Here is a 23128-nt window from a genome sequence, read left to right on the forward strand (position 1 = left end):
CATACAATTAACACAACACTGATGACTGAAGAAAATGATAAGAAAGATGGTTACAACTCACAGGGTGCTTTCTTCTGCTGATTCCAAGGCTTACAGCTTTAATTACCAAGATTAAATACTGCTGCCCTAACCGGTTTGGCTCAGTGGATAGTGTCAGCCTTCGGACTGAAAGGTCCCAGGTTCGATTCCGGTCAAGGGCATGTACCTTGGTTGCAGGCACATCCCCAGTAGGGGGTGTGCAGGAGGCAGCTCATCGATGTTTCTCATCAATGTTTCTAACTCTATCCCTCTCCCTTCCTCTCTGTAAAAAATCAATAAAATATATATTTAAAAAAAAAAAAGATTAAATACTGCTATTCTTTCTTGTGAAGTTGTATCATTGTACCAAACCAATACTGAAGCTACCAGCAGGGCAGGCAAGTTCCAGGGAATCCGGAGTCAATATTTAAGTCCCTGACTCCTAATCTTGTGTACTCAGAACAACCTATAGAAACTACCTCTGGAAAGCATAATTATGTCCAATGCCAAAGCCTATTGTGCCATGAAAAATCAAAACACAGTGATGTAAGAAGGAATGGAGCAGAAATAAGACAAAACTGAAGAATATATTTGGTTTAGAAACAGAGAACATCTAAAACTTCAACTTTCCAATAATCAGGGAAAAATAACAATAATTTCTCATAGTCAATTACATATAGTTACAGAGTAACATTTACTAGTGAAAGTTTTTCTTTGTAATAAATTTAGAAATTCTCCAGCAATCTCAGGTTCAAACCATAATTTGCAAATAAAAACATACCTTGCCCCAAGCCATCCAATGATGGGAAACACTAGATAATGTCCCCATTTGATTTACGGCTCATTGGATGTCCATTTTGCCAGTGTCATATTTATAATACTAGAGGCTCGGTGCATGAAAATTCATGCACTGGAGCGGGGCGGGGTGGGGGGGGGGTCCCCTCAGCCCAGCCTGCCCCCTCTCACAGTCCGGGAGCTCTCAAGGGTGGGAGGCGACCTGGCGATCAGGGGAAGGTGACACCCCATCACACCTCTGCTGCTGCCACTGTTGGCAGCGCAAGCCTCAGCCAGTGCTGGTTACCTGAGCCTTGGGGGGCTCTGGGTGGCTGGGCAGCCGCTATCTGAGGCTTGCCTGCACCTCGGGCCAGCCCTGGGCAGCTGGGCAGCTGCCATTGGCGGCTGGCCCTGGGAGGCTGTGCAACCGCCATGCAAGGCTTGCCTGCACCTTGGGCTGGTTCTGGATGGCTGGGCAGCCAACATCCAAGGCTTGCCTGTGCCTTGGGCCGGACCGGGGCAGCTGGGGGCTAAGGGGACCGGGGGACTCCAGAGGCAGGTGCGCGGAGTGGCTGGACCAGCCTGGGAGTGGGCCCGGCTGTCCTGCATGCCTGCTGCCCCGGCAGGGCTAAGGGAACTGGGCACCGCCATCTTGTGGCTGTGGGTGCCACCATCTTCAAGGGTGTGGCAGTCAATTAGCATATTCCCTCCTTAAATAGGATAATTAAATTCTAAAAAAATAAGTTTATATTTTCTGAAACTGAGGAAGATACCAACTATAATATAAATGTGTACCATGATGTTTCTTATACAGTAATATGTGGTCTTTAAGAATTTTTTTGTTTTGTTTAATATATTTTTATTTCAGAGAGGAAAGGAGAAGGAAAGAGTGATAGAAACTTCAACAATGAGAGAGAATCATTGATCCGCTGCCTCCTGCAGGCCCCCTACTGGGGACCGAGCCCACAACCCAGGCATGTGCCCTTGACCAGAATCAAACCTGGGACCCTTTAGTCCACAGGCTGATGCTCTGTCCACTGAGCCAAACTGGCTAGGGTCTTTAAGAGTTTTTATTGCCCTCGTCAGTTTGGTTCAGTGGACAGAGCGTCGGCCTGTGGACTGAAAGGTCCTGGTTTCGATTCTGGTCAAGGGCACATGCCCGGGTTGCAGGCTCGATCCCCAGTAGGGGGCGTGCAGGAGGCAGCCGATCAATGATTCTCTCTCATCATTGATATTTCTATCTCTCCCTCTCCCTTCCTCTCTGAAATCAAAACAATATATTTTTTTAAAGTTTTTATTTTTTAATACAATCTTAGAGTTCAAATAGGTCTTTAAAAGTCATGTATTCTAGGCCTTAGTCAGTTTGGCTCACTGGATAGAGTGTCAGCCCTTAGACTGAAGAGTCCCAGATTGATTCCAGTCAAGGACAAATACCTCAGTTGCAGGTCAATCCCCTGGTCTGGGCACAGGTGGGAGGCAACCAATCGATGTGTCTCTCTCTCTGTCTCTCCCCCTCCCTTCCACTCTCTCTAAAAATTAAAAAACAATGGAAAAATATCCTTGGGTGAGCATTAATAAAAAAAAAGTCAGGTATTCTAGCTTTTTACCCAGTGCACAAATTGGCCTCACAACATCCAGAATGTATAACTGTTCAACTTCTGCCTGGAGACAGGAAATCAATCTTATTACATAAAATAGCTTACAATCTTATTACAATTTGCTTTTTAGTTCCTATAAGAAGGTGTTCAGAAAGAAGGGAACAAGGTATTGCATCACTTTACTATCATTTGTTCAACTTAAGCTTGAAACTGTTAACACACAGCTCAAAGAAATGGGGACAGAAACCAGCTGCTTGGTGATGGAGGAAGGTAAGAGAAAGACCATAAAGAGTAAGACCATAAAGCCACTGCTGCAGGGCAAGAATTGCTTCTTACAGTATGCCCGGTGTGGCTCAGTGGTTGATTGTCAACCTATGAACCAGGAGGTTAAGGTTTGATTCCCCATCAGGGCACATGCCTGGGTTATAGGCTTGATCCCCAGCAGGGGGTGTGCAGGAGGCAGCAGATCAATGGTTCTAATCATTGATGTTTCTATCTCTCTCCCTCTCTCTCCCTTCCTCTCTGAAATAAAAATATATTTTTAAAAATTGCTTCTTAACAATTGGTCATCCATCTCTGTTTGACTACTCCTAGCCATAGAGTTTATTGCTCTTTATGGTAATTCCTTGTTGGATATCCCAGAGCATTGGAGGTTCTTCAAATTTGGGCCAAAATTTTGCCTTTTTATTTCCATGGAACACTGTTGAGCCCTCTGTTACAAGCTCAGAGGCATTTGCAACAACTGTTATATGCTGCCCCTCTACCACTAACAGCAGCAATGGCTTTATGGTCTTTCTCTTACCTTCCTCCATCACCAAGGAACCCGTTTCTGTCCCCATTTCTTTGAGCTGTGTGTTAACAGTTTCAAGCATAAGTTCAACAAATGATGATAAAGTGATGTAATAACATGTTCCCTTTCTTCCTGAACACGTTCTTATAGGAACTAAATAGCAAATTGTGAAATAGTAAGCTTTTTATGCAGTAAGATTGATTTCACAGAGGAAGGGAGAAAGAGAGAGAGGTTGTAACATCAATGATGAGAATCACTGATTGACTGCCTCCTGCACACCCCTTACTGGGGATCAAGCCCACAACCCGGCATGTGCCCTTGACCGGAAGGAACCTGGGACCCTTCAGTCTGCTGGTCGATGCTTTATCAACTGAGCCTAACCAGCTAGGGCTGAAAGGCAATTTTTTTTTAATTTTTAAAAAAGTTATCTTTATTGTTGAAAGTATTACAGATGTCCCATCAACTCCCTTCATCCAATGATCTACCTATCCTATATAATAAAAGTCTAATATGCTAAGTGTCTAATCATTTGGTCGGCCATTCAACCAATCAAAGCATAATATGCTAATGATATGCTAAGGCTGTTCAACTGCTCGCTATGACATGCACTGACCACCAGGCGGCAGACGCTCTGACCTGTAGGTTAGCTTGCTACTGGGGTCTGGCCGATCGGGACTGAGCGAGATGGGCGGACATGCCCTGGAGCCCTACCACGTCCCTCTCCTGCCCCAATTGTACACTGGTGGGGTCCCTCAGCCTGGCATGTGCCCTCTCACAATCCGGGACCCCTCAGGGGATGTCGGAGAGTCGGTTTTGGCCCAATCCTGCAGGCCAGTCTGAGGGACCCCACTGGCGCACGAATTCGTGCACCAGGCTTCTAGTTTAATAATATTTTTAATGCATGTAGAATGCCAAAACATCAAGAATCTGCAATGCTCTCTTGTATTTGGGGATAGTATGAACCCAGCAGCACAGATGTTATCCCTATTAACAGGTTCATCAGATTTAGGGGCTTCATATTGAAAAGGGAATTGGCCTAATCTGGTTCATTCTATTTGGAAGGGCTTACAGAGGAAATTCTGCAAACTGGCCTTGTCATTTTCCTTAGGTCTACTCAAACTTCTAAGTTAGGCTGAATCTATCAAGTTTTCACCTGTGCCCTAAATTTTTGAAAAATGTAAAAATATGTTTATCATAAGTGAATTGTGATAATTATCACTGTGAAATTTACAGCCAACTTTAAAGTTTAGTTCTATGCACTCAGTTGGCAATCTTAAATCTTATGCCAGGCACACTCCATATTTAAGGATACCATCAATGAACAAACAGTATATACTAAGAGGCTACTGTGAGCAAGAATGCTTGTTAGGTTCAATGAAAGACAAATGCCTATCCTCGCCTGCTTTGGTTATGACTATGGCTGATTATTGCCATGGTCAGAGTATAAGACAACTTTAATAACACCAAGAGGCTCTTATAGAATTCTCTATATTCTAAGGAAGTGTAACTCAAATTCCTTCAATAGTACCTTCAACAGTGATACTTGAAATAGAAACCATTGAGTCATTCATACAAAACTGTCACATTGAAGAAAGCACAAAGCAAAGGAATGTCTACTAATAACAAGTAATGCTGAATCCCAGCACTGAAGGATTTAATCTTCTGTGATAAAATCCTATAGGTACAACCTCCTTAAGGTTGGTAACATTTGCTAAGTCAAGATACTTTTCTGGAAACCAGGAGGATATTTTAAAAATTAGAGCTATTAGGTAAAAAAAAAAAAAAAAAAAAAAAAAAAAAAAAAAAAGCATGTTTAAAAAAATTACAATCTTAAATTTTTTAAATCCTCAAAGGTCATAGGTTATTACAATTATTTAGATAGGTCTTCCAAATTAATGAAAACAATGAATAAAATGACAGTGTTATGGTATTTCAGAACATGTATTTTATAGTATGTCTTTAAAATGGATATATAGTCTCAATATGGTAAAATATAGCTTGCAAATTAGCAACCACTCTTCCTTTCTTTTGGTATACATAAAGAGATGGAAAGAAAATAAGTAAACTGCCAAAAGGCAAAACCCCATACCAGGTATATTTCAGGTGGGCGAAAGCTTTCAAAGGTTGGTTTACAGGTACTGTAATAGAATCACAGATCCCCAATCAACTCAACTGCTCCTCCAAGAGACAAAGACCAAGTAGCTTTTTAACTATGTTTATTTACCTACCTAGCAAGCAGAGGAGATATGTGTCTCGTAAGAGAGTAAAGTCAAGAAAATGTGCAAATTTTAGGGCTTCCAGTAATCTATATTTTAGTAAACGGAGAAAACAGACTTGACTTACCTGCACTGCCAAGCTGTTTATAAAACCTGTACTCTAAATGAAGCTGTGGAGCACGTGATTTTATTGGTTCCTGAAACCCAAAAAAGAGAGATCAGATTTAGACAAGTGGAATTTTTCTATTCTTAGGTTTTCAACACAAACCAGAGTTAAGATCACTTAATATTTATTTATTTCTTAACTATTTTTTTTACTTTAAATAATTTTTTTATTTTTCAATTATAGTTGACATACATTATTATATTAGTTTCAAATGTACAACCCAGTGATTAGACATTATACAACTTACTAAGTAATCATCCCAATAAATCTCGCACCAATTTGACACCATACATAATTATTACAATATTATGGGCTATATTCGCTATGCTGTACTTTACATTCTGGTAACTATTCTGTAACTACCAATTTGTACTTCTTTATCTCTTCACTTTTTTCATCCATAAGATCACTTAATATTTTAGAGATGACATCTACATATGATAGCATTTTCTTACCACAATTTCTCTTTGAAATCACAACTAGGGAGAAGATGAAACCAAATTACATATAATTCCTTCCATAGATATTTAAATAAAAATTACTCTGTATGAGCCATCATTCAAAGATAGTTCCCCTCATCATCAAGTGTTCTCCTGAAATGTATTATCCTAGGAAACCAGATGTCAAATCTTTTAATTAACTACTGGCATGTATTTCCTGCTTGTTTTATTATGAACTTGGGCTAATAAACAGTTTTATTATTTTTAGAAAAAAATGACATATGCTCAGGAAGAAAATTTAAAAAAACACAAAAATTAGGAAGAAACTAAAAATAATATGAGCCCCTATCATTTTACAGAGAAGCACTATTAACATTTTGGTGAATGTCCTTCCAAATATTTACTAATATATATAAACTAGTGGCATGAAATTCTTGCAGGGCGGGGGGAGGGGAGGGCCCCTCAGCCCAGCCTGCACCCTCTCCAATCTGGGACATCCCTCTCGCAATCTGGACCGCTGGCTCCTAACCGCTCACCTGCCTGCCTGCCTGTCACCCCTAAACATTCTGCCTGCTGGCCTGCTCACCCCCAACTGTCCCCACCCACGCCGGCTTGATTGCCCCCAACTGCCCTCCCCTCCTGGCCTGATCACCCCTAACCACCTCTGCCTCAGCCCCGCCACCATGGCTTTGTCCAGAAGGACATCCAGAAAGTCTCCCAGTCTAATTAGCATATTACCCTTTTATTAGTATAGAATAGAGGCCTGGTGCACGGGTGGGGTCCAGCTGGTCTGCCCTGAAGGGGATCCCAAATCAGGGTGGGGGTCCCTTTGGGGGGCGGGGCCAGTCTGGGCGAGGAGCTGAGGACCATTTGCAGGCTGGCCATGTCCCCATAGGGGTGAGGGTCCCTGCTGGGGGGTGTGGCCAGCCTGGGCCAGGGGCTGAGGGCCGTTTGGGGGCGGTTTGCAGGCTGGCCAAACCCCTGGCTTTGTCCAGAAGGACGTCCGGAAGGTCTCCCAGTCTAATTAGCATATTAGCCTTTTATTAGTATAGACTAAAAAGTTTTTTAAATAAGTGAAATCATGCTCCATTTGTTGTTCTGTAAATGTGCCTTTAAATTCAACAATGTGAGAACGACATCTTTTCATGGCAGTAAGTAAAACTGTATATATATATATATATATATATATATATATATATATATATATATATTTTAATCCTCCCACAAGGATATGTTTTTATTGATTTTATCTATCTATTTCTTTATTTATGGTTAATCCTCACCCGAGGATATTTTTCCATTGATTTTTAATTTTTAGAGAGAGTGGAAGGGAGGGGGAGAGACAGAGAGAGAGAGAGAGACACATCAATGGGTTGCCTCCCGGGTTGAGCCTGCAACCACGGTACATGCCTTTGACTGAATTTGAACCCAAAACCCTTCAGTCTGCAAGCCGATGCTCTATTCAACTGAGCCAAATGGGCTAGGGCTTTTATTGATTTTAGAGAGAGGGGAAGGGAGAGGGAGAGAGGGGAACATCGATGTGAGAGAAACATTGATTGGTTGCCTCCCATACCCTCCCCGCACGGGATGACACTCCAACCAACTGAGACACTTGACCCGGGCTGTATATTATTTATTTGTTTGTTTGTTTGTTTATTTATTTTAAATATATTTTATTGATTTTTTACAGAGAGGAAGAGAGAGGGATAGAGAGTTAGAAACATCGATGAGAGAGAAACATCGATCAGCTGCCTCTTGCACACCCCCTACTGGAGATGTGCCCGCAACCACGGTACATGCCCTTGACCACAATCGAACCTGGGACCCTTGAGTCTGCAGGCCGACGCTCTATCCACTGAGCCAAACCGGTTTCGGCTTTATTTATTTTTGTATATTATTTTTAATGTCTATAGTACTCCTCTGTATATGTATGCACACACACACGAATTGCTTTCAGTTTTCAATATTATGAATAATGCTGCAGAAAAATTTTTATGTATATTTAGCTTTACACTTAAGAAAATTAGATTATACATGCAATTAAAATATGTGAACAATATGGTGATCAAGTTTTCAAAAATAGTTTCTAAAGACCCCAGAGATAAAGTAGCTGAACTATCACACTTTGCTCTATAACAAACTTCAAGACTTGGCTGGTTAATTTCTCTGTATTGAACTGTACACCTAAAAATGGTTAAAAAGGTAAATTCGAGATATTAATTTCTTATCAGATATATGATTTTTAATACTTTCTCCCTCCCATTTCCTGGGTTGCCTTTTCACTCTGTTCAGTCTTTTGATATTATATAAATTTTTAGTTTTTATAAAGTCCACCTTATCTTTTCTTTTCTTTTTTATTAATCCTCACCTGAAGATATTTTTTCCATTGGTTTTTAGAGAGAGTGGAAGGGAGAGGGAGAAACATTGATATGAGAGAGACACATCAATTGGTTGCCTCCTGGATACACCTTGAACAGGTCCAGGGATGGAATCTGCAACCTAGGTACGTGCCCTTAACTGGGAAACAAACCTGAGTTCCTTTGGTGCACAGGCTGATGCTCTAACCACTGCACAACACAAGCCAGTGTTTATCTATCTTTTCTTACTTGTGCTTTTAGTGTAATATCCAAGAAACCACTGACAAATCCAAAGTCATAAAGTTTTCCCTACATTTTCTTCTAGGAGGTTTATAGTTTTAGCTCTTATGTTTAGGTCTTTGAACCATTTTGAGTTAATTTTTACATATGGTGCAAGATAAGGGTCCAACTTCATTGCATATGGATATCCAGTTTTCCCAACATCATTTGTTGAAAAATATGTTCTTTCCCTATTAAAAGGTTTCTTATCCTATTTTTAGATAGGCTCAAAGAAAGAAGATTCCACAGTTTCCCTTGATAATTCATGCTGATATTTAAAAAGTTTCGTGGTAGGGAAGGTCTTTATATGTAATTGAAATCTCCACTACTGAAATTGAAGCCTATTTCTCTTATGCCCTGAATAACAGGTAAAATAGCTCTGCAATAACCTGTGAATACTATAATAGCTATCTTCAAATGACAAAACTATTCAATCACTTCTTAAACTTCCTTTATTCAGGCAAAGTAATTCCAATTCCTTTTACCTCTCCTCATTGGTCCTATATTTTAGCTCTCTGATCATCTTTGAAAGCTCTTTTTGAACCCACTTGAAGTTTTCTGCATTATTCTTAAGATACAGAATCTATAAATTACAGAATTCAGAAGTTTCCTTGAAGTTGTCTAGGCTATCCCTTTACTTCATGGAAGGTTTTATTGAAATCAATTCATGTAGACTGGAATATAGTACATCCTTACTTAAGGTTTCCGATGGGTTTTTGGAACTGCAGCAAAACAATGTATAAAGAAACCAATTTTATCATAGGCTATCTAATAAAAACAGGAGTTAAGTTCCTAGGGCAACTCATCAACATTTTAATGAAATGACACTGAGCAAAACATTATTCAAGGACATGCTGTATCATATCATCAAGGAACCCTAAAGAACTCATACCCTTCTTTGATTGTAAAAGTAGCAATCATTAGAATTGGACTTCAAGTTTATCAAGATTCTTGTAGTCAAAAGAAAAATACAGAATATTAATTATACTGTAAAGTCACTTCTTTATTCATTTAGCTCTACAGATAAAGAGGGATCTCTCTTGATCTCCATTTGGTTTTAGATCTCCCACTATATCACCATCAAAGCAGACTACTAAGGAATTTGTCTATTAGCAAAATTACTAATAATTCACAAGGACCAAATAGAAATAGTAATGACTGATAGATCCTCCCTTCCCCCAACTGGTGGGCGGAGTTATGATGAAACCAGCAATTGCTGCGGGGACATCCCCGAGACAGTGAACCACCAATCAGCGCGTGACGAGTGCCTTGGGCCCCACCCCTTCCCATTCAGTCCTGGGCCCAACCCCTTCCTGTTCCTTCCCTCAAAAGGCATGTTCACCGCTGCAGGTGTTGCTGCTCTCCCAGTCTGCGAGTCAGCCTGGATGGGTCCCTCCCTCCACCTTCTCCTCTAATCCTGGTCTTTCTACCCTCCTCCGTAATGAATCTTGCTCGTTACTGTGGAATAAACCTCCCCTTTAACATGCCTTGGTCTCCGACTCCCGTTTCCTGCGCCTGGAACCTTACAATGACAAATTAATATGTAACCAGACAGAGGTTGATCTAAACTAAAAAGAGGAGTGTTCTTTCTCAAGAAACAGTCTTTGGATTCAAACCACAAGGGGCAACAGATCCTTCTTCAAACATAACTGTCTCAAAATTTTATACTGGAAATCTTTATAAGAAATATCCAATCTTATCTTGGGTAATTAAGTTATCAGATAAAAAAGCCAAAAACTCTTTAGAGTTAGTAGTATATGACGGAAAGTGGGCATGTGCATCACATGTTAAAAACATGAGGGGCTTTACTGCAAACAGAAGGACTTACAGAAGGACTTACATCCTTCAGCCAACCACTTCAGCACATAGTTATAGCAAGCTCAGCCAACTGGAGCTTCAAGGTGCTCTTCTGGAAACACTATGAATAAAGGACATTGGAAAGAACCAGTCTACAGCTTGTGGAAGGCAGCTGTAGATAGAGCGTCAGCCTGCAGCCTGAAGGGTCTCAGGTTCGATTCCTGGTCAAAGGCATGTACCTTGGTTGTGGGCACATCCCCAGTAGGGGGTGTGCAGGAGGCAGCTGATCAATGTTTTTCTCTCATCGCTCTTTTTTAAAAAAAATATATTTTATTGATTTTTTACAGAGAGGAAGGGAGAGGGATAGAAAGCTAGAAACATCAATGAGAAACATCGACCAGCTGCCTCCTGCACACCCCCTAGGGAACCCCCACCTGATCCGGGACGCCCTTCAGGGCAAACCAACTGGCCCCCATCCCTGTACCAGGCCTCTATCCTATCTAATAAAAGAGTAATATGCAGATAGATCATCACTGCAACACACAATATAGCTGCCCCCATGTGGTCAAAGATCCTGCCCCTATGTGGACACAAGATGGCCACCACAAGATGGCCAGCAGGAGAGGGCAGTTGGGAGGCACCCGGCCTGCAAGGGAGGGCAGTTGAGAGGGACCAAGCCTGCAAGGGAGGGCAGTTGGAGGTGATCAGCCCTGCAGGAGAGGGCAGTTAGGGGTGACCAGGCCGGGAGAGAAGAGAAGTTGGGGGCAAATAGGCTGGCAGCAGAGTGGTTAGGGGGTGATCAGGCTGGCAGGCAGAAGCGGTTAGGGGCAACCAGGAAGGCAGGCAGGCAAGCAGTTGGGAGCCAGCAGTCCTGGATTGTGAGAGGGATGTCCGATCCCTGGGATCGGGCCTAAACGGGCAGTCGGACATCCCTCGAGGGGTCCCAGATTGGAGAGGGTACAGGCTGGGCTGAGGGACAACCCCCCTCCATGCACGAATTTCATGCACCGGGCCTCTAGTTTCATATAATACTGGTTTGGTGGTGATGAACTCCTTTAGCTTCCTCTTGTCTGTGAAGCTCTTTATCTGACCTTTAATTCTAAATGATAGCTTTGCTGGATAGAGTAATCTTGGTTATAGGTCCTTGCTAATCATCACTTTGAATATGTCTTGTTACTCTCTTCTGGCCTGCAAAGTTTCTGTTGAGAAATCAACTGACAGTCATACGGGTGCTCCCTTGTAGTTAACTGCTTTACTCTTGACACTTTTAAGATTCTCTCTTTGTCTTTAACCTGTGGTATTTTAATTATCATGTGTCTTGGTGTAGGCCCTTTTAGGTTCCTCTTGTTGAGACTCTTTGCGCTTCCTGGACTTGTAAGTCTATTTATTTCACCAGGTAGAAGAAGTTTTCTGTCATTATTTCCTCAAATAGATTTTCAATATCTTGCTCTCTCTCTTCTGCTTCTGGCATCCCCACAATGCTAATGTTGGTACGCTTAAAGTTGTCCCAGAGGCTCCTTACACTATCTTCATATTTTTTTATTCCTTTTTCTTTTTGCTCTGCTGATTGGTTGTTTTTTCTTCCTCATATTCGAAATCGTCGATTTGGTTCTCGGAATCCTCTCCTCTACTGTTGAATCCCTATAAATTATTCTTTATTTCAGTTAGCATATGCTTAATTTCTGACTGGTCCTTTTTCATGTCTTTAAAATTCTCACTGAGATCCTTGAAAATCTCACTAACTCCCTTGAAACTCTCATTAAAATCCTTGAGCATCCTTATAACCATTGTTTTGAACTCTGTATCTAATAGTTTGCTTCCATTTCATTTAGTTTTTTTCTGGAGATATCTTCTGTTCTTTCATTTGTGACATGTTTCTTGTCTCCGCATTTTGGCTGCTTCCCTGTGCTTGTTTCTATGTACTGGATAGTGCTGCTATGTCTCCTGAAACTGACAGAGTGGCCTTGTGTAGTAGGTGTACTGTAGGGCAGTGGCTCAGCCTCCTCAGACACCTGAGTTGGGCACTCTAGGTGGGCCCCTGTGTGCGCTGTGTGCATAATCTTGCTGTAGTTGAGCCTTGATTGCTGTTGGCATCACTGGGAGGAGCTGACCTCCAGACCAATTGGCTGTGAGGACCAGCTTGGACTATAGTGGAAGAGCTGCTTTGCAGAAGAGACCCCTGTGGAGCAGGACTTGCTTCAGTAGGGCTTTGGTGCTCACTGAGTCTGCCCCTTGAGTGTTTGGCTCATTGATATGTAGAGTTCTAATATGGTATGGTCTGAAGCTGTCCACCAGGTGCCTGGCTCTGGGGCCCACATGTCAGGAGCTACAGAGGGATCTGCAGGTGGCTGTTACTTGTGTTGGGCTTAGAAGTGCACAGGCATGGCCAAGCTGTGAAGCAAGGCAGGCTGTTGCTAGTGCCAGGTCTTGCTGACGCCAGCTGCTTGCTGTTTGAGAGATTTTAGGAAAGTCTGAAGCCTGAGCCAGGACAGGCCATACAAATGGGAAAGCTGCTGCAAATAGCTTGGGTGAGGCTGCAAATTGAATGGGGCTAGGTTTCAGGGAATCACCAGGGAGGAACAAACAGTGTGAGCCAGGCTGATGGAAATTTAGATATGGCTGTCAGCTCTGTGACAGGGGAGGTCTCAGCATAGGAACAATGACCCTTGAGAGCACCCATGGCTGGGAGAAAGCTGTCCCTGAGATCTTACTCTGATGCCAGACAATCCCATTCCTCCCCGTATGTCCCCCTATGTTCCTGGATCCCCCCAAGCTATTGACCCAGAGCTGGAGCTCAGAGGGATCGGGACCGTGTAAGTTCATGTGCCGGCCCTTTAAAAGGAACTGCCTGGGTCTCCAGCAGCCTCTGTGTCACTCAGCCATAATAACTGCTTATTTTTATAGCCTGAAGTTATGGGGGCTCCTCTTCTAAGCTCTGGAACCCTGGCTGGGGATCTGGTATGGGACCCCCTGCTCCTCATGGGAGGACTCCGCAGTCAAGATATCGCCCCCAAATAAAAAAAATGCTGCACATGGGTGTCTGACCAGCGCATGTCAGCGCCTCTGCCCCCCTACCAGTCTCAATGTGTTTTCTTCTTTACTTCTCTAGTTGTAGCACTTCCATTCAGCCAGATTTCAGGCAGTTCTGAATAATGGTTGTTCTGTATTTTAATTGTAATTTTGATGTGGTTGTGGGAGGCAGTATCAGCGTTTACCTATGCCGCCATCTTGGTTCTCCTCTCTTTGCTTCAAATTTGAGCACATGATGTGCTTTTCATGTTTGGCAGCTTTTGAAGACAATGATTAGATGATCAAATTTATTTCTGTACTAAGTATATTAATAAATACCTTAAATTTTAAAAATGAATCAGTCACAAAAATGATAAAATTTTCAAATGAATTTATCTTTTAAAAAATATGTTGTTACTGATTTTAGAGAGAGAAGGGAAGGGAAAGTGAGGGAGGGAGGGAGAGAAAAACACTGATGTGAGAGAAACATTGATTGATTGTCTCCTGCACATACCCCAACTAGGGATCAAACTCACAACCTGGGTATGTGCCCTGACTGGGAACTGAATTAGTGAACTTGCAATGCCTTGGACAATGCTCAACCAAGTAACACTGGCCAGGGGAAATGATTTTATCTTTTTTTTAAAAAAATATATTTTATTGATTTTTTTACAAAGAGGAAGGGAGAGGGAAAGAGAGTTAGAAACATCGATGAGAGAGAAACATCAATCAGCTGCCTCTTGCACACCTCCAACTGGGGATGTGCCTGCAACCAAGGTATATGCCCTTGACCGGAATCAAACCTGGGACTTTTCAGTCTGCAGGCCGACGCTCTATCCACTGAGCCAAACCGGTTAGGGCTGATTTTATCTTTTAAATAGTGCTGTGAAAGGTATAAAGTTCACAAAAATTACTAGTTTTGCAGTGACTTTTTTTCTTCCAGCAATATTTTTATTAACTATTTTTGATTCATCATGGCTAAACTATATTTAGTATCATTTAATGTTATATAGTATACAATGATTCATGACTGTAACACTATATATAGTTGAAGGAAAATGACTTTATGGGATCATATGCAAGAGAAAAAAAATGAGTATTTTTGTAAATGCTCACAATTATTTACTGTAAAAAAATATACATGAGGGTGAGAGCACCAAAATACACCTAGTACAAATATATATTCTACTCACCAGTTTGATAGCTACATATTCATTGGTGTAGAGATTTTTACCTAGGAAAAAAGCAAAATGTATGTTTTAGTGATACTTATTCCTGGAAATACAAAGCAAAATCTTAGCTTACAGGGTCATGAGAAAGGTCACATTCCCAAAGCTGTTCACATATATAAAACATGATTTATAGCTGAAAAGCTAAATAAAGATGGTAAGACCCAGCGAGACAAGAACAAAAAACAGCTTGAGAATTTGAAAATTTAAATTAGAGACAAGAATATTTTTAAAAATCTACTTATCTCTCTCACATATGCACTTTTTTTTTTAATATTCCCTAACTATTAAACCATGAGATTAACCAAGAAAAAAAAATCCAGAATTTCAAAGATATAGAGATTTTAACTCTTGGCACAATAAACACACACCCTCATTTTTCCAAATCACTGACAAATGGGTATTTTATATTTTTTATCATGGTATTTAGTGTCAATATTAGTTGGTATAAAGAACGGTGTGAAATAAAACCAACTATTGTCCTAATCACCTTTTGGAAAACTTATCTACTGTATATAAGGAAATGATTCTCAAAGCTGTTTTGACCCTTCACTAGAAACTCTAGCTCTGTATCTTTCACTATGTGCAGGAAGCAGCTCTCTAACATTTAAACATCTTAAAGTTCTTCCTGAAATAATAACAATTTTTCCTCTCAATCTCTCTGCTTGTATAAATAAAATCAATATTTTCCTAAACATTTAGAATAGGAATTTGGCAGTGAGAATGAGGATAAGAGCAATAACTATCACTGAGTGAGCCCATATTACATGCTGGGTACTTAGCTACCTTCACCTCCCTAACCCCATTGATTCTTGAAAGCTTTAATTCCTCCCTAGTGTTTTGTATACAATATATAGTCACTGCACTGGATTTTACATTGCTTCTTATTTATTTGTACTATCTCAGTCAGCTAGACTACAAATACCTTGCGGAGTAGAGATTTTATCTAAGAATTCTGTCAATGTCCTATGGTGCTTAAGACCATGCTCTACACATCTCAGACACCCCAAACCTTAACTGATTAAAAGTTACTTGTATAGACATCAAAATTATAATTAAACTACAGAACAACCATCACTCAGAACCACTTGAAATTAGCTGAGTGGAAGCCCTACAACTAAGGATATAAAGAAGCCACATCCAGACTGGTAGGAAAGGCAAAGACATGGAACGGGTTGGTATACCAAACAAACATGTGGCAGATAAAAATCAGGATAAATATCTCAGCTGTGGAAGTCACCCCTGAGGAGGGAGGGGTCCCAACCCAGGGTTCTAGTGCCAGAAAGAGAAGTCCCTGTAACTTCTGGCTGTAAAAACCAGCAGGGATTAGCCTGGCTGGGTAGCTGAGTTGGTTAGATTACTGTCCCTATATTCCAAGGTTGTGGGTTCGATATTCAGTCAGCGCATATACAGGAAACAATCAATGAATATACAACTAAATGGAACAACAAATCGATGTTTCTCGCTCTCTCAAATCAATAAACACACATACAAAACAAACAAACAAAACAAAACAAAAAACACAGTGGGGATTGTGGCTGAGTGAGACAAAGGGCTGCTAGAGTCCCAAGCAGTTCCTTCTAGCCACCTACCCCAAGAGTAAAAAAATTAAAAGGATTTTAAGTTGAAGAAGGTAAAAAGGCATCTCAGGAGAAGAAACTACATGAGCAATCTAACAAAAAATGAGAAGTAGATGGTATAGGCTGAAAATGGTTTAGTCACAATAAAACAACTTTACTATATTATAGAAATTATACACATATTTCTTTTGAGGAGAAAGTGTTCAAAGAAACCCCAGGCACTTTGGATTTGTTTCTTCCAGAGTCTGGGGGGGAGAGGGTTTCTCACTAATCAGTGGGTAACTTTTTCTCATTTTCCCCAGGTTCAGCCAAGAAGGCCAGTTTTCAGTGTAGTTCACCTTCAACAGTGTAAACCTTCCATCTCCCGTGAGGATGGGAAAGGGAAGCTGCAGGGGGAGGTGATGCCAGGAAGGAAAAGGTTTAGTTATCCAACTGCTTCACATAAAGACTTGCAACTATGCTTCCTATTTTTGGCTCCTTTTGCATCCCAACCTTCTGAAGTTTCTAATGTCTCCAATTCTTGAGCCTATCTGGTGTATTTTATGTTACAAACTGGCCTACCCTTTTAATCATTCAGCTTTCTCTGGACTGCTACATCAGCTACCACTTAGCTATCTGCTTTCCAGCTTCCCAAATTTTGTTAACATTTCTCATCTGTTTTTATCTATTCTCTCATTTTTTTTGGTTCCTTTAAAATATCCCTTTTCTAAATACACTTTATAAAGAAGTGACTCCTGACTGGTTTGGCTCAGTGGATAAGAGAGTTGGCCGGCTGACTGAAGGGTCCCAGGTTCGATTCTAGCCAAGGGCACATGCCTGGGTTGCAGGCTTAATCCCCAGTGGGGGGCATGCAGGAGGCAGCCAATCAATGATTCTCATCATTGATGTTTCTATCCCTCTCTCCCTCTCCCTTCCTCTCTGAAATAAATAAATGAACGGAGGCAGCGCCCAGTTCCATAATCTTCCACATATATTACAATTAGCTATGCATATATCTTTCTACCTCCATTAGACACAAATTTCCTAAGAACAAGAAGAATGTTCAACTAATCTTTTTATCCCTAGCAATAAAATAGTATCTGATATATAATAGGTAACAGATGTTTGCTGAAGCGAACCAAACTGATTTGATATACAAAGAAGGTTCTTCTGAGAAAGTTCCAAGGCAATAAAAAAAGAAGACTGGTTATCAAATTATAGATAATTCTAAATGCAAATATAGGACTTTCGATTTTATTATTCAACATGCTGTGAAACCACCGAAGATCTCGTTAGCTAAGAGGAGAAGCATAATGGTAAAAGTTGTGTTTTTAAAGTACTCATCTGGACCCAGTGTAATAAGGTAAAAGAGAGGATACCTACAAGTAAAATAAATAGGAAGTTTTTATAGCAGAACATTTAAATGATATCTACCACATACAGTGTCATTATGAAAATTACATGAGTTAGACTATATGAAAGTACTTTGTAAACTGCAAGATGATAGATAAGTCTAATTTTTATTACTTCCATTTTTGTAGGTATGAGACAATGCTTTCTGAAAGAGAATGACTTAAAAACAGGATTTATAATCAAGGCATTTTGTTGTTCCACTTACTTATGCATGCATTGGTTGCTTCTTGTATGTGCCCTGACTCGGTATCGAACCTGCAACCTTGGCATATTGGGACAATGCTCTAACCAACTAAGCTACCTGGCCAGAAGGCATTTTGAAGAAAAATCTAACCACATGTAAACATGAGGGATAAGGAAAAGAGAAAGGTCAAAAATTATGTTCAATCAGTGGAGAACAGAAAGAGAACCAAGAGAGTAGGCAATGGTCATTCCATTCCACCAGGATGCCTTCCTCCAAGTTCTCATGAAACCTAAAAATAATAGACTGACTTTGAAATGCCCCTCATCTTCAATTTTCATCCTCCTATCTAATAAAAGAGTAATATGCAAATTGACTGTCACTCCAACACACAAGATGGCTGCCCCCATGTGGACACAAGATGGCCACCACAAGATGGCCAGCAGGGGAGGGCAGTTAGGGGTGACCAGGCCGGCAGAGGAGGGAAGTTGGGGGCGACTGGGCCTGCAGGGAAGGGCAGTTGGGGGGGACCCAGGCTTGCAATCAGGAAGGCAGGCAGGCAAGCAGTTGGGAGCCAGCAGTCCTGGATTGTGAGAGGGATATCCGACTGCCCGTTTAGGCCCGATCCCACCAGGATCGGGCCTAAACGGGCAGTCAGACATCCCTCGAGGGGTCCCAGATTGGAGAGGGTGCAGGCTGGGCTGAAGGACACACACCCCCATGCACGAATTTCGTGCACCGGGCCTCTAGTATCTGTATAAAAGAATATAATCACAGAAGTATAATACGAAACAGCCTCTGTAACACCAAACATGATGGCTGATATATCACAAATTGCTAGCTTGCTTACATTTGCTTTTTTTCTCTGAGGGCATCAAAGAACTGAACACATGTCACCCTCTGACAAAGCAATTATCCTTACACCTAAGAGGCACTGGAGGTGACTGGATAATTCTCTTGAGCTATGCATTACTCTAATGAATTCCTTTGTCAGGAAACATCATTTAGACCAGTGGTCGGCAAACTCATTAGTCAACAGAGCCAAATATCAACAGTACAATGATTGAAATTTCTTTTGAGAGCCGAAAACCGACTTCTGTGCATGGGCCACGAAGTTTCAATTGCACTGTACGTGCACGCCCGCACGTGGTATTTTGTGGAAGAGCCACACTCAAGGGGCCAAAGAGCTGCATGTGGCTCTCGAGCCGCGGTTTGCCGACCACTGATTTAGACCAAACAGGACAACACAAAATGCTGCCATATGTGGAAAGCTAGACAATCACTCAACCACTATCCTGAGTGATAGTACTCAAACATTTGCTCTGGAAGAACTTAATTACATAGAGTTAAAATTCTGCCCATTTAAAATGAATGACTGCTCTAGCTAAATATTGATATATCTGATATATGAGAGAGAGGCAGGCAGTTTAACGGGTAAGAAGTACCATTGATGAGATGGCACAATCCCAAAGCTTTTAGCTATGGGTTCTTTTAGTGTTGATGGAAAAAAACAAAACCCATTACATAGTAGTTTTTGGAGCTTATAAACACTGAGTTTACACCTAAACTCAGCCCATTTGAAACAGCAGTCCTGGATGTGATGCTGCCCATAAAAACCACTACATGAAGACTTCCTGTTTCAGTAGTCACCTCAGAGACAACATTTACCATAAGCTTCATCAGACACAGCACTATTTCAAAGAACCAGTGTCTCAGTCTCAGTCACACGGATAAAGGGACATACAGCCTCGGGTTCTCAGTTTTAGTTAGATCTCTAGCTGTCACATTATCTTGCCCTAAAGTGAAAGTAGTACATTTATAAGTTACTACCTAGAACTTATAAAAATTAAAATCCAACCAAAGAACTTGAGGCAATTAGTAGTTAAATCAAGAAACCATTTTTTTTTTAAATCCTCACCTGAGAATTTGATTTTTAGAGAGAGGGGGAGGGGGAGAGACAGAGAGAGAGAAACATCGGTGTGAGAGAGACACACCGAATGGTTGCCTCCCGCACACCCCGACCAGGGCCGGGGATTGAGCCTGCAACCAAGGCACATACCCTTGACCGGAATCGAATCCGGGACCCTTCAGTAATTGGGAAGCAGCTCCTCCTGAGGAACAGGTGAAAAGCTGTATAAGGATCACTGACACATACTCTTAATATCTAAAATCAAACTTTAATCCTCTTGTACAAATGATATACCTTTAAAATAATTTTTAACACTTATTTTTCTTTATTATTGAGGTGTAACTAACATGAAGTAAAGTGCACAAACCTTAAGTGCACCAGCTCAGTGAATTTTTACATATCCATACACATAACCATGTAACTATCTTGGGAGAGAACATTTTCAGCACCATAGTAAGTTTTCTTGTGCCTCTTCTCAATCAATAACCCTCATCCATCGCCACCCAAAATAATCTATTTTGATTGTAATCGCAAGAAATTAGTTTGGCCTATTTAAAATATCTACGAATGTAGGTAATTATATAATAAACCACTCTTTTGTGCCTGCCTTCTTTTGCTTAACATTACTTCTGTGATTCATCCGTTTTCTTGCATGTATTAGAATAATGGAACCTCAGTTCTTGAACTTAATTCATTCCAAAGGCTGTTCGAGAAGTGATTTGTTTGAAAACCAAATCATTTTTTCCTATTAGGAATAATGTAAAGTGAAATAATTTGTTCCAGACCCCCAAATTATTTCCTGTTTTAACCTTTCTTATATACAGTACGTCTAATGTACTGTTCTTCTATAAATAAACTTTAAGAACAAAAAGAACATAAAATATAAATGAAAATTTAACAAAAAGGAAATGGAATATACAGTAAAAAATGAAAATTTAATAATAATAAGCAGTAGAAAAAAGCAAAAAATACATGAAAATATTCACAGCACAATATCCTGAAATGTTAACAGCAGTAAACTGACTCATATCTCGCATTTTCTCCTTCGTTGCCTGAGAGATGTGTGACAGGTATCAGCATGAAAGGGTTGTCGGGTCAAGAAGCGAATTGTTTGAGATAGACGTTGGAGAAAGGTTTGACTGTATTCCCCCAAGAGCCAAAGTCTCCTATAAGGGGTCTTCATAATAAGTCATAGCCTCAATGTTTATGAAGAAAAGGAAAACACTTTAGCCTAAAAGGGGACCTCTTCATTCTTGAAGCTGATGTCCAACTTCATAAGATCTTTCATTTTCTCTTCTTCATTCACCTAGGAGGTGAATTATAAATAAACAGCCAATATACCCTCTTTCCAATTTCACAACTTCAAACTGGTCGATTTTGTCATTAGTCATCATCTCACTCATAAATTTATACTTTAAATTAAAAAATGCATTTCCGCATACCCTGGACAGTGTTGCTCAATGGTTAAAGCATCGTCCCCTGCACTGAAGGGTTACTGGTTCGATTCCAGGTCAGGGCACATACCCTATTACAGGTTCAATCCCCAACTGGGACACGTGCATGAGGCAACCTATTGATGTTTCTATCTCACATTGATGTGTCTCTCTCCCTCCCTCCTCCCCTCCCTCCCTTAAAATCAATGAAAAACATATCCTCATGTGAGGTTTTTAAAAAAAAAATCAATTTCCTTGGTTGGGAAAAAAACATTTGCATAATTTCTCCCTGAAATTTTAGCCCAATCCTAATGCTGGGACTTCCAGAAAGAAATGCATAGTATCAGTTGGAAAGCCTTTCTCAACAAGATACACACACACACACACACACACACACACACACACACACACACACATATATATATCGTTGAAGATTAAATTTGGGTATTATTGCCTTATCAAGGGCAAGGTCTGAAATAAAACAAGACCTTACTCCCTTCTCAAGGTGTGGGGTTCCAGGGCCAGCAGCATCTAAAGTACCTGAAAGTCTGTTAGAAAGATAGCATTTAGGGCTCTAACTTTTAGGCCAACTAAACCAGAATCTTCATTTTATTATTTATCTGTATACAGAGCTCCCTACATCAAAATATTGGTGGAAAATGTAAAAGCTTATACACATAGACATGAACCTTGCATAACAATTATAAACTGATAATGACTATCCCATTCACAAATTCTTTAGTTCTTAAGAGAATTCTTAATTAAGAGAATTTCCCATAAAATTATAAACCACTTGCTGTGAAAGACACCACTGCTTATTATAGCTACTGCTGTAGTTAGTGGAAGCCACGGACATAACCAAGTTCTTACCTAATCTGAGCTCTCCGAAGTTCCCACACCCTATCTTCTTGCCAACCCTGAAGTTGGGTCCCACCATAAGAACCCCAGAGGATGTTGAGGAGCCAGACGGTCGGGAACAGTGTGTACTCCTTTGTGCCATGGGTTTAGTGGTCCGTTGTCTTTCATCCTTCTCCCTACTAGGATGGTCCATTATCCTACACGACAGAGTCTCTCCACAATGAATAGCCTCAGGCTATATACCTCTCTTCAATACAAAAGTATGTCCAAATGAACCGTAGTCAGAGAAAGGTAGAAAGTTCTTTTGGCACCATATTTATGCTTCTAATGTATCTTCAAGGGATGAAAAACCATTGGATCGTTCTTGTAGGACATGTAGTCTGTAGGTCTCGAGCATAGAAGGATATTTTGTAACCTAGGTAAAAATCAAGAAAACAGTTAAAAATTAAATTTTAAAACAAATTGAGAAAGTTACCACAATGGATCTTACCCAAAAATGAGCCAAGTGGGTAGTTTCCTGAAACTGGCTTTGGTTTTATATCTTCCAACAGTTTAGCCATCTGGACTAGTTATTCATCAGGTAACATAAGCTCAGTAGGCTGTTCACCATGGCAGCTAAGGGAACACACAAGCCTTTAATATAAAAGGCTCTCTTCTAATACTATACATATGACCCAAAAGAAAGTTATTTGTTAGCTTTTTTATCACTAGCTAACAGAAAGATATGGGAGGGTTAAACCTAGTTAAATAAACTGAGTACAAAAGCTCTTCCTTTTAATTTGGACAGAACCTATCAAAAATGAGGTTACTCACTCTCGCCCTCCTCCAACCCCACCATTTATCAAGCACTGACAGCAATCACACAATTCAAGACAAGCTACTGAATGACAGAGACTTCTTCTATAAAGGACTTTTCAAAACCCTAGTAGTACTAAGCAGTCCCAGACTAAAACTTTGGAAAGCTCAACTTTTGGTCTAGTTTCACTGTGGACTAAGTATACAAAGACAAAGTACCTGAAACTAATCCTGTGCACAAATCCAAAGTGAAAATAAAGCTGAGAAACAAAGTCTTAAACAAACCTCATCCCTGTGGGAATTCTCG

The 23128-nt window shown here is 40.7% G+C and overlaps 2 protein-coding genes across 7 annotated transcripts in view; both read right to left on the bottom strand.

Annotated features, from left to right (window-relative positions):
* CSNK1G1 (casein kinase 1 gamma 1) overlaps positions 1-22219 on the bottom strand; it is a gene marked incomplete at its 5' end in the record, with an annotated part of 95925 nt that extends 73706 nt beyond the window's left edge. For all 6 annotated transcript variants that reach the window (XM_079767792.1, XM_079767793.1, XM_079767790.1 and 3 more), the window contains 3 exons: positions 5524-5593; positions 14638-14678; positions 22039-22219. In XM_079767792.1, the coding sequence (XP_079623918.1) occupies positions 5524-5593; positions 14638-14678; positions 22039-22219 (292 nt within the window). The remainder of the gene's footprint in view (positions 1-5523; positions 5594-14637; positions 14679-22038) is intronic.
* Positions 22220-22306: 87 nt separating this feature from the next.
* The window catches only part of PCLAF (PCNA clamp associated factor), a 72768-nt gene continuing 71946 nt past the window's right edge, over positions 22307-23128 (bottom strand). The window contains exon 4 of the mRNA XM_079767795.1: positions 22307-22441. Coding sequence (XP_079623921.1) covers positions 22351-22441 — 91 coding nt within the window. The 3' untranslated portion in view covers positions 22307-22350. The remainder of the gene's footprint in view (positions 22442-23128) is intronic.

The sequence above is a fragment of the Cnephaeus nilssonii genome, assembly GCF_951640355.1.
Source record: "Cnephaeus nilssonii genome assembly, chromosome: 4".
In the NCBI taxonomy this organism is placed as follows: Eukaryota; Metazoa; Chordata; class Mammalia; order Chiroptera; family Vespertilionidae; genus Cnephaeus; species Cnephaeus nilssonii.